Source organism: Diadema antillarum, unplaced genomic scaffold (assembly GCF_040938485.1).
Source record: "Diadema antillarum isolate AM-2024a unplaced genomic scaffold, OU_Dant_1.0 scf00000135, whole genome shotgun sequence".
Taxonomy (NCBI): Eukaryota; Metazoa; Echinodermata; class Echinoidea; order Diadematoida; family Diadematidae; genus Diadema; species Diadema antillarum.
The window spans coordinates 788663-804731 of NW_027271024.1; the positions used below are offsets into that span (position 1 = coordinate 788663).

The following is a 16069-nucleotide window of genomic DNA, read 5'->3' on the forward strand; positions in this document are numbered from 1 at the left end:
GAGTTCCTGCGACCCGACGACAATATCTTAAAAAGGTTATGGTTTTTATATATGATGCCAATGTGATACGGACCATTGAGGTTGCGTGCTTTGCCTCAAGCTGAGTTTCTACATTATAGTGTCAGTGGGGCTAGATGAAATGCATTAGTAACCAGTAGTAGGACAAAATGTGCAGCGTATTAAGTCGAACGGTGGCAGTTTTCCATTTTTTTTTTTTTTTTTTTGGGGGGGGGGTTACTTTTTGTGTAAAACACATTTCACATGATGAACAAGTGCAAGCACTGGGAGAAATTGAGTGCTGTTAATGCGTGTGGTTGCTTTATTGATGGTTGTCGTTTATTGTTGTTTGTTTGTTTCCATGCTTTCTATGGACGCTTGCACTTTCGGAGACCCATAATCTGCTAGAGCGCCATCGACAAAATTCCGCACGAGTCTGTAGGGCGTGTTCTCGAATATGCTGTGCCTTATCAGCATAAACTGTTTTGAATTAAGGAACTCGTTTCCACGTAGCTTTTTTTAATCTATCACCCTCCCTGCCACACACATACACACACACACACCACACACACATGAACACAAACGAACGCACTCTAGTTCGTAAAACTTCCATCGAGGTTCTCAAATCCAGTAAAAAAAAAAGTACTTGAAACGAATATAAGATTTTGTTTCATTGCCTTTTCTCTGCCAATGTGTTCTTCTCTCTCTTTCTATCTCTCTTTCTCTCTCTCTCTATCTGTCTCTCTCTCTCTCTCTATTTCCCCATACTTTTTTTTCTATTTTTTTATTTATGTACGTTTGCTTTCAGGAGGCTTTGAAATTTATCTGATGATTTCATGTCACGAATTACATCGAATTCCACTAGAAAAAAAAAAACCCACATAAATTACTGATACGTCAACGAATACTGTGCTGTGAGTTCATTGTAATCCGTTTATGTAGGAGCCGGCGATCTTACAAAAGCTTGAGGCAAATCTATGCTTTTAAGAATTATAAGAATATTGCTCAAATAACTCCGCGCATAGACAAAGAGTACTCGAATGTAGTTTAGATGTACTCCTAAGTTTTCTTTAAATTTTTAACAGAAGCCAACATAATATGTCTTGTTTCATGGGGAAAAGTAGATTTTTCTGAGTGTGTTTCATTTACTGTACACTATTCTTTTTTCTTTGGTTCTATATATTTTTTGTCTTCCACATGACATTCTTTTGTCCTTATTCAACAGCTCCCAACCGAAGTCTCGGTAACTAATGTGCTTGATTTGGCTCCTTGCGTGGTAGGACAGCCAATTTAACAAATATTTCACCACCCTTTCTTGTCTTTTTACTTTCTTTCTAACTTTCTTATACGTTTATCCTTGAACCGTCACCTGTAACCTCCTTATGCCTGCTTGATTTGACTTTTCATTCACACTAAATCAATTCCATCATGTAGCTAGAATATCGTATGACAGGAAATTTTCAGTATATTACGTGTACATACACTTTGTAGATTAAATAGGTTACGTACTGTTCGTGTGTGCTTACATACTCGTTTAAAGGTTAATCATTGAAAAAAAAAGTAATTATGATCAGATCGCTTTATTCCAAAAATTCACTCATTATATACTCAGCACGGGATACATTCAATGCCAATAGAATTTAAGAACGTGACATCTGAAAAAAAGCAAGTAAACCAAGGAATAAGCATACTGCAAATTCGCGGGAGAATTTGCAAGAACATTGTTCTCCCGCTCTTTTTTCTCTTTTCATCCGCTAATCAATAGGGAGGTGAAAGTGGGGCGGGGGGGGGGGGGGGGGAATGTCTCTCGTTCCCGCCAAATAACGTCTCTAGAATGCTTTCAGCCTTTATGCATATTGCAGAATGATCGCCCCTAACCACGTGGGGTTTCTCTTAATGTACACCGCTTATGACCGCACCTTATCAGTTATGTATACGGATCATATCCGTCATTTCTCTGCTGCTCTTGTGCTTGCAACAAACCTCGTGTTTAAGCCTACTCTCCAGTTGATACATTAGCGTTCTGTCAAATGATCTGTGATGAATAATAAAAGAATGAATGGGGCAGTTATTACATATTATGAGTGTCTGTGATTTCATGAGCCATTGCGCACACCTCTTCTTGCAAATTTCACTCGTTCGGAAAAAAAAAATATTTAGAAAAGAATATAAGGGGTGATTGACCACCAATAGAAAAAGACAACAATAAATAGTAATAGTAATGATGGAGTATTTCAATGCGAGCCTCTTATTGAACTTGCTTTATTTAGAAAGAGCCATGATTAAAAACAGGGGGAAAAACACATATATTGATTGAACAAACAGGTTTTGAGTTCTTTTTGAGAGGAGGGAATGAACAAACTATCCAATCAGAATAATGTGCTTTTATAGCCTTCTGATTATTAGGGCTCTTTCAGTGAGGATAAGAGGTAAATAATCAGGTAAATATATAGGATAATTATTTATGAATGAAAATCTGTAATTTGTTACGCCATCTTGCACACATGTTGAAGTTAATTCCATTTGTTTGGACAAAACGTATTTCAAAAAGAATATAAGGAGTGACTTATTACCAACACATAACGCATCAATACTAAAAGCAACTGTCATGCTATTAAATCAGAATAATGTGTTTTTTATAACCGTCTGATTATCAGGGGGGTTTTGTCAGTGAGGATAAGAGGTAAGAACTCAGATAAATGCATAGGATAATTATCTATGAATGAATATCTGTAATTTGTTACGCCATCTTGCACACGTGTTAAAGTTAATTCCATTTGTTTGGACAAAACTTATTTCAAAAGAAATATAAGGAGTGAGTACTTACCAACATGAAACACGTCAATATTATAAGCAACTGTCATAGTATCCATTCAGAATAATGCAATTAGACTTTCGACTATCATTTTTTTTTCAGTGACAATGAGCAGTAGGCCTAAATATTCAAGTGAATGAACAGGATAATTACTGATAAATGAATGTCTGTGATTTCGAAAGCCATCGTGCACACGTGTTGTGGAAAATTTCATTCGTTGGAAAGAAACATAGCTTAAAAAGTATAGGGAGTGATTGATTAACAATAGAAATTAAAACCAAATCGACATGAAATGCAATTACCAAATCAGTACAAATTAGTGCACGTTACAAATTTTGATTGTTTTTCATAATAAAACTTTTGATAACTTTTTTTCAACTCTGGGATCTTGATAATCTTTTAAGCTTTTGCTTTTTTCTGTGAAGTAAAATGAAAATGACTGTCTCTTTTAGTCAGAATTAACAGCAAATATATAAGCCAGCAGCCACACCCACCAGCTAATCCAAGCATGTAACGCACGCAGTCTGGATTGGGCTTCCAGCAACACTTTTAAATACAGATCCATGTACAGCAGAATATACTCGAACAAGCTTGAGCAGACTTGATGCTTGAATATAGAGAGGGGGGGGGGGGGGGAGGGATCTGTGTGTCAACAACAGATGTTAGAACACAGACGATAATTATACAGAGATTTCGAGAGAGAAAAACAGACAGACAGACAGACAGATAGATAGATAGATAGATAGATAACTAGATAGATAGATAGATAGATAGATAGATAGACAGACAGACAGATAGACACAGACACACACAGAGAGGGAAGGGGGGGGGGGCAGTGAAGGAATCGCCTTTCTCACTTATTCTACTCCCAGACACAGAATATCAGATGATGGAAAAAAATAGGCGAGAGACAACCAGAATACCATGCAAAATGTAGAGACATAACGAGAGACAGAACGACAGAGTCGCTTGTGTCCACCATTCTGAACACCTTGTCGTTATGAAATATATAGACGAAGCATTATCATATCGGCGCGTTACTACCACCTCGCTCTTCTATACTCGGGAGAGGCGTGAGCAGCCGTCTACGTCTGCCTCACTCACTGTCCCTCTCTCTCACGCCAGGCCCTCGATTCCGTCTTGGCTCGCTTCGCCTCTCCCTTAACTTGCTCGCTATCTCCGGTACGAAGGGTAAACACGGTGATCGATAAAACCGAGAAACAGCGCATATAAAGAGAGAGACCGCACATTAAGGTGTGGTCATTAGCTTAATGCTCCATGGTAGTGTCTTGGGTGATGTCGTGTGTTGTCTTGTTTTTTTTTTTCATATATGACTGTGAATGTTCGAGCCTTGGAATGCAGATTTAACGAATTTATTACTGCCAGACACCCACATTAATACACACATGACACACACGCACACACACGCGCACACACACAAACCAAACATATAATCTAATGTGTATATACATGCATAATAATACATATTTAAAATTTATGTGTGTATATAGGGCCTATATTCAGACAAAGAGATAGGATTTTCTACCGATTATGGAAGTTAGTTAATGATCTATGACCCCTTTGATATGTAAGGCATACAATCACTATCATCAAAAAATAAAAAGAATATGAGAAGGGAAAATATCGGCTGGCTTTTCTCGAGAATCTTATGAGTGGATAGGCCTACTATGAAGTTGTTGCAAATATCGCGGTTGTAACGTGAAAAACTGATTGGGTGTTATCGTGAGGTCTAAGTTACTCCATTGCTAACAGTACGTTGTTGTTGTTGTTGATGATGTCGTTGTTGTTGTTATTGTTGTTGTTGATGCTTTGTTGCTGCTGTTGTTAATGCTTCATAATTATGGAAGACATGAACCCCCCCCCCCCCCCCCGCCCTACCCCGTCATGGTCATTTTGTAGAAGAGGTGTAGGCACTCCAGGTTTTGCTCCAGTTCTGTTGCAAGGTGCAAATTCATAAAAGATGAACATCAACTTCTAAAAGCAAGGTTATTTCTAAAAATCACTCTAAAGATTGTTCTCAAATTATGAATGGTTTCCATGGAAAAATGCAGAAATAAAATGTGTCTGAAACTGAAACAGAAAACTCATTTTTGTGTGGTAGTTTGCATAGATAATAGTACTTGTGTAATATACCCTAAGATCCCTATACATTACAAGCTCTGCTTTTTAGTATAGGTCCCCCACATTTCATGTTTGTGAAATTGTCTTCTCTTGTATTCTTTTTAATTACGACGCTATGTCTGGTCTTATGTTCATTCTATTGAATCATGTTATTTGTGTTTGAGATGTGGAACAATCCAATCAAATCAAATTCAAATCTCGTTTGTTTGTCTAGATCATCTGCAGATTCAACATTCACAAGCACGCCCCGAAACAGACTGAGATCAAAAGGCTGCATAAACAGTAGAGTGCGTTTTACTCCATTTATTTCAGTGAATAATACAGTCCTTTAGTGCAATGATTCTTTACAGTTAGACATTTTGCAGTTTCATTTTATATACAGAATCTATCAATGCAAGTCAGGTAATATATATCACAAGCGTGAAAAGCTTGGTTCATATCAGTCACTTAGAAATCCGGTTAGAATTTGCCATTCACAGCTGAAACAGCAGTTCACAAAAACTATACAAGACGTCCGTACAGTGGCACGGCACATTAGATACAGAACACAAGGTGCTTGCGTATTTTCAGCACATAGGGAGTAAATTACTATGAGAAAATAAACGATATACACTACATGTACCTCTTTGCATGTGTGTCATTAAATGCGTTATAGCCTAGAGCGATGTAATCTTTGTCCTAGTTGTTAAGATGGATGTATAATAGGTTGGTACGTGTGCATATGTGTACGTCTGCCGTCGGTGTTTGTGTGTGCATGTTTGCTTTTGTTGAAGGATGCGGAATGGCCATGGGTACTGGAAGGTGGAAACGTTTTAGAGCTTCAGGGCGTTGACCTTTAACAAGCATAAACAGTATGAAACTAACCTCCCCCCCCCCCCCCCCCCTCGCGCCGAGTAGAGTGAGAAAGGAAAAATGACTGATAGTGATAATAGATGAATAGTTTACCTGAAATTTTGAAGAAAACAACGCACACACAAAAATGATATGGATGTACAGGAGGAGTTATACAGTGCCATGAAAGAAATCTCATTTGGCAATAGCCTCTATTTGGTCTGTTTCGAAGTAGAAGCATGCCTACTTGTGTGCCAAATTACACAACATTGACTCTCGAAGAAAAGAAAATAATAACATAGTTGGGTGTCGCCGTACGCCGCGGGCTATGCACGCAACTAAACTGCATACACATGATAATCCACTTTGAAATCGCTCACACCTACATCATGATGACGTGAACACGGCAGATACTATGAGATGATAAGAAATGACGTTGATTAAAAAAATAGCTTCGAACTGAAACCACTGGATCCCCATGAGATAGTGATCTATGTGGTTGTTCATGGTACGAGGACACGCACTTCATGCCATCGGTATAGGGGCATTTGCAACCATCTCCTAGGCTTAATGATTAGCGATAAGGATGCGGTTGCCATGGGAATTCTGTCATGGTTTGTTTGAACGAATAAATTGATTGTCACTTCGAATGAGTTAGCTCCACAATCATTACGTTCTTATCTTCTTGATAGGGGGCGTCACATAAGATGCCATATAGGTGAATCTATAGGAAGGTGATGATATACACCAAAGATCAGTGTGAGTATACTACATTAAAAGCTGAATCCTTTTTTTTTTTTTTTTTGGTTCATTTGAAAGAGCGTTCTCGTCATAGATATTGGATATACCAGGGGAACAAGGGAAGGTCAAATATTACGCCAATTCTAAAACAAACGTCTCATTTTAAACTACACTGATATTGGAACAAATAAGGTTTAATAAGCTAAACGATTATTGCACTTTAATCAATGGGATTACATCACGCATTGAGCATCCATCCATTTTCATTAAAGAGTTATAGTGTACTTGGATATTTGTTACTCAATATCAGATTAAACATGAATCATTTATTTCTCTAAATGAATACATGTAGTATCAAAACCAATATTCAAGAGGGAATTCTGAGTCGTTTTGGGTAGAATTTTTTAGGCAACCCATATTCGTCAGGGATCAGGGGCGGCTTCGGACAGAAAGGCATTTTGAAAGCTTTTTTTTTTCATTTCCAAAATGTATAGCCTCCCATACCCTTCACGAAATTTGCTCGTAGACCGTATGTATCTTGATGTTCCGGACAAATGTCACAGAGAACAGAGATGGGTAGGCATTATCATCTTAATCCAACAGACGGCGCACCCATCTTCTTGTTTTAGAAGGAGCTTGGAAGGAAGAAGAGGTATCTAAAATCACTTCTTTTCGATTCTTCGACGAGACCGTTTTCTTGCCTTGTCTCGGCTGAAACAATAAACGATTCACGAATACTTCACATTGCACATGCATGTCAAGATGTACTTGCTAAGTTAGCAACGAGAAATCACAAATGAATTGTTTAATGCCTTTTTTGAGAGGTTCAGACAACTCTCAACCTTTTTCATTGTGACCATGTATGTGACCTTGTATTGCCTGCTACAAAACTACTGCGAAAAGAGAGTGCAGCGCTATGATATTGATATGCCCTATCTCCTGTCTTTAAAAGACTCGACTTGCCCGTGTTATGTCCAGTTTGGAAACACGCTGAGGCATAAAATGGTCGGTGGCTTGTAATTTGCTGTATAATGTCACACAGATGTTTGCGCGATGAAGCCGCTCGTGTTCTATGAAACCATATATCCACATAGCCATTAGTCCGACCTACTCATCATCGCGAAGTGATTGAAAGAGTGGCATCTGAATTAACTCTTTTACCACCCGAGTAGCCAGAAATTCACATACCTCTCTCCCTCTCGCACTCGCCATACCTCTCTATCTTTCTCTCTCTCTCTCCCAACTCTCCCCCCCCCCGTTTCATATTCCGCTATTGGGCATTGTACATATATTGGTCTTTCATTAGTAGAATGATAGATGACAGTGAACTTTATGCTCACTGAAGTGTTTTAATTGTCTCCTTAATATACTCTCCTGCAAAAGCACACATTACTCAATGATTGCGGTATCAAAATTACTTAATACCGAATGTCGGTATATAGGGGCACGTTTTACATGACGAAATATCCGAAAGAACACTGCAATGTTTTCATTTCGAAACACGCCATTCTTGCCTTCAACCCCAGATTTGATTTCCTGCACGATAAAACGACGAAAAAAAAATCGTACACATGTATGTTGTTTTGGGGATTTCAGTTGCTGTCTTTACTTGTCTTTGTTCTCCAAAACAAATGCATTTATTCCGGTAACTATAGCAATTTATACAGGTGCAAGACTGACCACATAAACACAGACTGCGGAGCTCGGAGATGAATTCTCAGGATGAATTTCTTGTAGGCAGGTGGTTCCGGCGACATGTCCATTTTCGCGTCGTGGCAGGGAACGAAAAAAAAAACACGACCCTAATAAACTAACCTATAATAATAAAGAAAGTCGGCGCATGGTGGGGGCACATGTTAGTGTTCATTTACTGTTTTTGCTTGTATGTTGTTGTTGTTTTTTTTTTTACAAGCGTCAGACTCAACGTTTTAACATAGTAATCACAATTACGATGATAATTATCGCGTACGTTGAGGAAGACTATAAGAGAGTATTTACATTATTCATTTCATAACTCTGCCATGCTCAATAACTATTCTCAGTATCCTTGGAATACGTACTTGAGGTGAAATCTCCAGACAACATAATCTCCTGCGGAGTTAATTCGTAGCTGATAATGTTAAACCATTCTCCTGTAGACCTATAATACATGAACATGGTGTATTTGCACACTCCGTTGACTCTCGGGCAACGACACGTACAAATCACACGGGCAGTTTACTGTTTATGTATTTGCACGCTTAAGCTGACTTGTTTTTTTTTTTTTTCTTTTAAGTGTCAGCGTCGGCAGCTCAGTCTTGGGGTAAGACTCTCAAATAATCTCGTGGTTTTAATAACTGGATTCAGGCAACGTGACGACTGTGTTTGCATGACCACAGAGCAATAAAAAAATACAAAGTAAGTTCTAAGCCGATTTTTCAAGCCGTGCTTTGGACAAAAATAACGTCTTTCTTCTGCTCACACGCATACTTTATATCTCGTTCATCAAAACGAAGCAAAGTCAGCGCAGACAAGAATATATAGAACAAATAATGAACATGAAGACAACTTTGCTTGGAAGTATACACGCAATAAGTCATAGCAAGTGAAATTGCTGATTATTAGCTACCTTGTACTTAAACAAAAGCACACAATCCAAAGAAACCAAACGTTTTGAAATTGAGAGAATCGATTATTTGCTCTCGTCCTTTTAAACGTTAATTTGCAATTATCCTTGGCTACATGTATTTTACAGCATTCCATTTTCGTGCATTTTTGTTTTTGCGATATCCACCTATGCCAAATTAACCCCCACGGCCTAGTTTAACATCACGCCATTCTATATCTTCAGCCTCGTCATGTTAACCTATAATTGTTCGTTCGGATTTTCTTAAGTGTTGTTACAGCTATTGGTCACCAGCGATTACTTCTCTTCACATATCAATCCCTCCCCCCCCCCCCCCCCTCCAATCCAGCAGCCGCCTCCGCCGCTGCCTATCCCGAGCACCTTCGAAAATCCCTCCCGAGGAATAATACTAAACCACTTACTACCTGTCGGAGCTGAAATATCACACTGGTGATAGATAGGCTTTGTACGATATCGTAACCTTCGGGACCGTAATAGCTGACAACCCAGCAAAGCGGGCAAATAGCCACTTCTCCGTCTCGTCTCCGTGGGGAGGTTGCATTCTCTTCTTTTCTGTCTGCGAAATGTTGCAGGTTTCATAGTAAAAGTGATTACTTATTACAACAACACTTTGGGGTGCGTTTTTTTTTGTGTGTGTGTATGTGTGTGTGTGTGTATTTGTGTGCAGTGTACAAATCTTTCACATAGCCGTACTGAATTCCACATTCAGCATGAATACAAGTGTTTGGTACAAATTAGCCTCTTTTTGATTCTGAGTTACTCAAGCCAATCTAATCCGAGAGGCAATGGTTTCTCTGCAATATTGCATTTCCCCACAAATGTGGAAGATCTGGGTATATTTCATTTCATTCATAGCGAACAGATGATTAGATGATATAGAAACGATAGTTCATTAATTCCATGCTTGAAAAAATAAACACTTTTTGTAATGTCGCGCATCTTGCTAACATCCGAGAAAAGGAGATCTAACAAATTATTTTCCTAAAACGTAAGTTGCAGTTTTGATTGGTACACATCAGAACTTTGAACAACAAACTTTTGATGTAGTTTTAATTTACTTTTCTTTTCACATGTTTGCTTCAACTCTATGTTGATCATAAGAAAAACCAACCTTCCACCTTCGGTCAAAAACAGAAAACACTACAAAGTCATCTATATGTTTACACTGAATCTGTTTCTCCACGTCAGTGCAAGAAGGTGATTTGCGCAAAAATAAAATTAAGTTGAATTGACAAGTCGCAAATCAAGAATGAAGTAAATCCTCGCACTTTAGCAAGGTCTCCTGTGCTGCATTCATTCTATTGATAGCGGGATGAGCCTGATGGATATCCTTGCACGGAGATCATGTATGTCTTCTCACACACCATGCACGTAGCTGCAGAGGGATGCTAAGCTCACTGGGAGGTCAAAATGCTCCTTGCATTTTCCTTCCTCAATAATAACGGCAGTAAACGATCTAAGTGGAGAACACGGTATACTGATGAACACATAATATCATGCTAACCATGTCAGCGCTTTCCCCTCCGCCTCCCATCCCCCCCCCCCCCCTCCTCATGAAATGACGTTAAAAGGTTCCGCTATGTCTACGCTAATTCGACGATGTTCTGGCTCTCTTTTTCTTTCCGTTCACCTCTCCCTAGTGCTGCATGATGAATAATTCAATATACACATTAGCGGTTCTCGTCACATGCAATCAAGAATCGAGTTTATCATGGTCAAATGATCGGCTGAGAATGAAGAACGACCAACTATTGTGCCACTGGCGTCTCCTCTGGCCGCTGTCGGTTATTAACTCAGTAGAGTCTCTCTAGGATACACATACAGAAAGGCATCTATGATCATACACTCCTTGTGTGAGCTTGTGTTGTGCTCTTACACTTTAAAGATGTCGCCAACGGTATCACGAATCCGACCTGCGGACTAATATCTTAAAAATCTGTTGTGATACGGCTTTGACACCGTCATTGCAACACACGTCATATTCTGAAAACAAAAATGAAACGCTAACTAGAATAGAAAAACTCACAAATTCATCTCAAGTGCACTAATTTTCCCGACAAAAAACAAATATGTGGAACACTTTTCACCAAAAGTCGAAAGCAAAAAAGCATCTACAATAAATATATTGAAACTTTCTTCAATCTTTGTGAAGAATTCTGTTGTACACCTCTTCTCCACCCTGTTATTTGTGTAATAACAATATTGTGTATCACATTCATCTCTAACCGCCTTACTTTCAAAAATATATCCATTGTCTACAATACGAGCTCTGACGTCTTGGACGATGAAAATAAGAAAGGCCACTCATTTTTCTCTCTCTAAATCTTCTCTTTGTGTTTGACGGCATATTCTGTGTAAACATAATCGTTAAAGTATTTGTAGCGATAAATTGTGGTTCCTGACTTTTGTTACACTATCATGTTTGTTGGAACAAAATCATTCGCAAAGTACTAAACCCCATAAAAAAAAGCTTCTTAAAAGTGTTCGTTGCGTTGTGTACAAACGGGTTGCAAGTGGTGATTTAAGGGTGTGTGCACACAATGAATACGTTCAGTTACTTACAATCACGCCTAGCGTGTTCTATGTTTGTGTATGTGTGCATATCCCTCGCACAAGTCAAGCGTTATTGGACGAACTGACCAAAAATGCGTATGCGTGACGAGGTGCACAGTTGGGAAGCAATTCTATACAACACATGCATGCAATCTTATGGTTCGTGTAACACAGCATTTCTGGCGACGTATGTATATAACATATAACCCGAGTTTTCACCATTGCTTACACGGCCATGACGGCGGCTCAGCGGTTGGCTGTGAAATATAGTCAACCTGAACAATAAGTTTGAATGTATACATGCTTAAAGTATGCAATGACTCATTTTCTACTCCACAAATAACAAACACTATTTTTTTTTGATCCATTATCAAAATAGACAAGGTGTTTTCTTGGCTGTATGACCCGAAAACCATACATGCTTGATAATTCGGTTTCAATCCAAGATCGAAATCCTATACTCGGAATAATTACATCAAACTTTGGTTTGCATAGCACCAAGGTACAATGTCCATGCATTCATGTGTTCACTTACGACAGGTAGGATACTATTAGCCCAACAATAAAACCATCTTGATGTCATCACTATTGATACAGCATGTAGAGTAGAAATATCCCGTGTGTCGGACACTTGTAAGTCCCAGACAAGTTCACGCTTTGGATGATTTTCAATCCCCCCCCCCTTCCCCCTCCCCCCTCCCCCTCCCCCCGAAAAAATCCTAATACTGATCTTCTTATTAAGAAAAAATAACACCCAAAAATAACAACCTTGAATGCAGTCGCAATGCTGATGGGTAAACATTGTCTATGGCAATGAGCATGATATTGATAGGATATGCACGGAAATCGCTAAGTTGTTGACTGCTGAGTCACCCATCGCATTAAATTTGAGTAAAAGCTGATGTGATTTTAGCTTGAGTTTGCACTCGTTTAAGGAGAATGAAACCCACATAGGACTCTATAACATGTGAATTGAGTGAATTTGCTCTCTGAAAGATTTAAGTCATTTTCTCTTCCATTGTGATAGAAAGATGAATGTAATTTAATGTTGAATTCTCGTTTCATTTTCATTATATCGTTGTCCTGCAGTGATGTCACGAATGGTTGCTGTCTTCTTATCCAGCGATGGTGGCGCGAACACTTCCAAAAGTCATAACTTTTGAACGCATCCTGTGATTTTTTTTTCTTAAACTTCACCTACGTGTTCTATCAATATTGCTGCGTTCACTCAATCCGCATATATATTTGTGTTTCATTCCCTTTTAAATAAAAAAAAAAAAATAACACTGTCTGAACGCAGCAGGCATCAATCTCATGCAATAATTGCCCGACGATAAAATAGTGTCTTTACCAATATTTCTGACCTTCCGTTGTTACACATGATCTTGGCCAAAAGGCCGAGAAGCGATTCGAACGGATCATTTTGACATGCAGCCTACGGATAAATATATCCCCTAAACGCCCACTGGAAGAGTGTTGGGGTTTTTATCATTGGCAATTTAACACGTACAGTTTGAGATTCTTAAACAAACATAGATATTGTACGTGAGCTATCAGGTTTTAGGTGAACGACGGGTTAATTGACGGTGTCTCCGAATAATGATGTTGCAAGGTACAGTGCTCAGATAATTTCATATCAAATAGATCTTGTCTGTTTACAATATATTTAATACTAAGAGTACTTCATACATTGTAGCAATATGACACATCATGCCTGGAGCCCTTTTTTCACTCACTCTTATCACCTGGTTGTCTGTTTTTTCTCTCTCTTTTTGCTTACCTATCTAAAATAATTATACATAATAAGATATCATTTTTCCTCCATTCAGGGGCGGATATGACCAAGCAGTTCGGATCTGCGTCTGAAATACCGGGCAACAAATGCGCGTGGTACGAATTGTCTTCAACGACACCTCATCTCGCCGGAGTTCATGCTTGTACACGCTCATTCCAAAAGATGGGTACAGGCAGCCAAACACATATGGTGCAACTAAACGGCAGCTATTCGGAGGATCTTCGCACTACGTCGACGTCCCCATCACACAGCTGTCCATCTTTAGGAGAGGTGAATGCACGTTTCAACCAGGCATGTGGTAACACTCTCTTTACAAAACAAAGAAACAAAAATAAACACAATGATATTTGGCCGTTTGTCTTTGTTTTGCCAAGACGTTTTCAAGGGTTTAACTTCATTCATCCCGATTCCTTACCCCTATCATTGCACTCACTCCTGGGTTATTTTGATAACGGTAAGGTCATCGGAATTACTCAGCGTCCGTCACCTACTATGGAATCCAGTCTAATCATTGTCGCTGGCATTAGGTGTCCTGTTCGCGAAAGAGAGTGACCATAAGCTCATTTGCATTATAGGCAGTTCCGAGGTGCCCGAATCAAAACATACCCTTGCGAATTTTCCGTGTCCTCGTTGGTCCAGCAACCACTACGAGAGATGGTTTTTCAAGCGTAAGTCGGCGATCCGGTGGCGCCGTTTTTATGCATGGTGATCTCGGACGCAGCGGAGGTCACGGCGGTGAGCGGGTAGACGTTCAGCCTCGCACCCGACATCGTGTCGTCGTCGTTGGCCCTTCCTCGTCGAACCCGGCTGCAGCCCTCGCTTCTTTCTCCTAGGCACGGATTACGTAATCTCCACGGCCGGGCATCTGTGGACGTGAGCTCATAACCCCTACTGTCCCCGCAGTGCCAGACCTTCTTGAAGCTTTTCTTGAAGCTGTCGCTCAGGAACGCGTATAAAAAAGGATTCGCGCAGCTGTTCATGTAGGACAGACATATCGAAATCTCGTTCACAATGAACAAGGTTTGTAACCGGGTGAAGTTGAACGCAAAACAGAGACGAAGTACGAAGAACGGTAACCAAAAGAGGACGAATACAATAATGACACAAAGCACCATACGGTTGACCTTTCTCGACTTCTCCCACTTTCCCGTTTTGTTCCCCATCTTGTAGAGTCTGATGATGATTAAGGAGTAACAGGCTGCAATCACTGATAATGGAATGACGAAGCCCAGCGTGAAGGTGTAAAAGGAAAATGCTTTCGACCATGCCATGTAGGAATCCCCAACTACGTACTGAATGTCGACTCTACACGACAAAGTTTCGGCCTCGTAGCGAGTGAATACAATGATGGGGGAAGCAGCGCCTAGGGCTAGGACCCATACACCTACATTAATGATCGTAGCAACTTTCATGTTGCGGTAACAGGATGCTTTAACGGCGTAGCAAACGGCCACATAGCGATCGATTGCCATTAGAGTCAAGCAGAATATGCTGGTGAACAAATTCAACGCATCCACGCTGTATACCAAGTGGCACATGACTTTGCCGAAGACCCAGTGGGGATAGATGGTAGCCCCCGCCAGGAATACCAAGGCAAAGAGAAAGACAGTGTCTGCCAGGGCAAGGTTGAGGATGTAAACGTTTGTTACAGTCTTCATCTTGGCAAATCGCAGTATCACATAAATCACAGTCCCGTTTCCTATGAATCCGACGATAGCCACAAAGAAGTAGAGACAGCCCGTGAACATGAATACCCAATCTCCACCGACTTCAGTGCCGTTGGGAAGCTGGTACATGCTTTCAGACACCGTAAGGGTGTAAGAATCCGATTCGGTCTCCATTGCAAGGTAGGAGTTATCTCAGTGAAGGAGCATCATAATGTGAAATGGAACAGTACTAACGTCTTGTGGCGTCTTGGTTCGAGTCCCAACATGTTTCTACCAGTAGAGAGAAGATCATTTTAGTCTAAATGCTGTTTCGCCAGACAATTGTCTCTTTTCAAAGATGCACAAGGGTAATGGGACAAGCTCAGAAGAAAAGGGTTCGGCAGGCGGGGAAACGTTGTATGACACAACGCGAGTGGCGAACCACAGATGACAGGTCGGCGCAAGTGCGTGCGATCGCTTGCCCTGCTTCGTGACTGACTGAGCTCCCACTCTCACAACTTCCAGAGCAATACAGCACCGCCTCCACGTGCGTCCTACTGCGGGCAGCGAGGGGGAGGAGCCAGATGAGATCAACTGGCGCGTCATTGGATAATGAAAGCATTCTTCGGAAAATCATTTGCATGGCGCGCGGGTAATCTTTTCATCTCTCCAACTATCCATCTCCGTTTTTCCCCTTCTCTCTCTCCCCGTTCTGATACTCCCCTGCTCTGTCTGTTTGTCTGTTTGTTGTCTGTCTGTCTGTCTGTCTATTATTGTTTTTGTAGTTATCATAATGGTTTTACCTCGGTGTCATCGTTGAGTTAAGAGTTGTCTACTGAAGATGTGAAGTAACAGCAAGGAAAATATGTCTCGAGTGATTTGGACAAAAAATTGGAGAAGGTTCAAAAGACGATGGCTGAAAA

General features: G+C 40.2%; 1 protein-coding gene across 1 annotated transcript; it reads right to left on the reverse strand.

Annotated features, from left to right (window-relative positions):
- Positions 1-13567: 13567 nt before the first annotated feature.
- Positions 13568-15628, reverse strand: LOC139720953 (somatostatin receptor type 1-like). Its single transcript, XM_071632283.1, has one exon. The coding sequence runs from the start codon at positions 15339-15341 to the stop codon at positions 14163-14165; it is 1179 nt and encodes a 392-aa protein (XP_071488384.1). The 5' UTR covers positions 15342-15628; the 3' UTR covers positions 13568-14162.
- Positions 15629-16069: the final 441 nt, after the last annotated feature.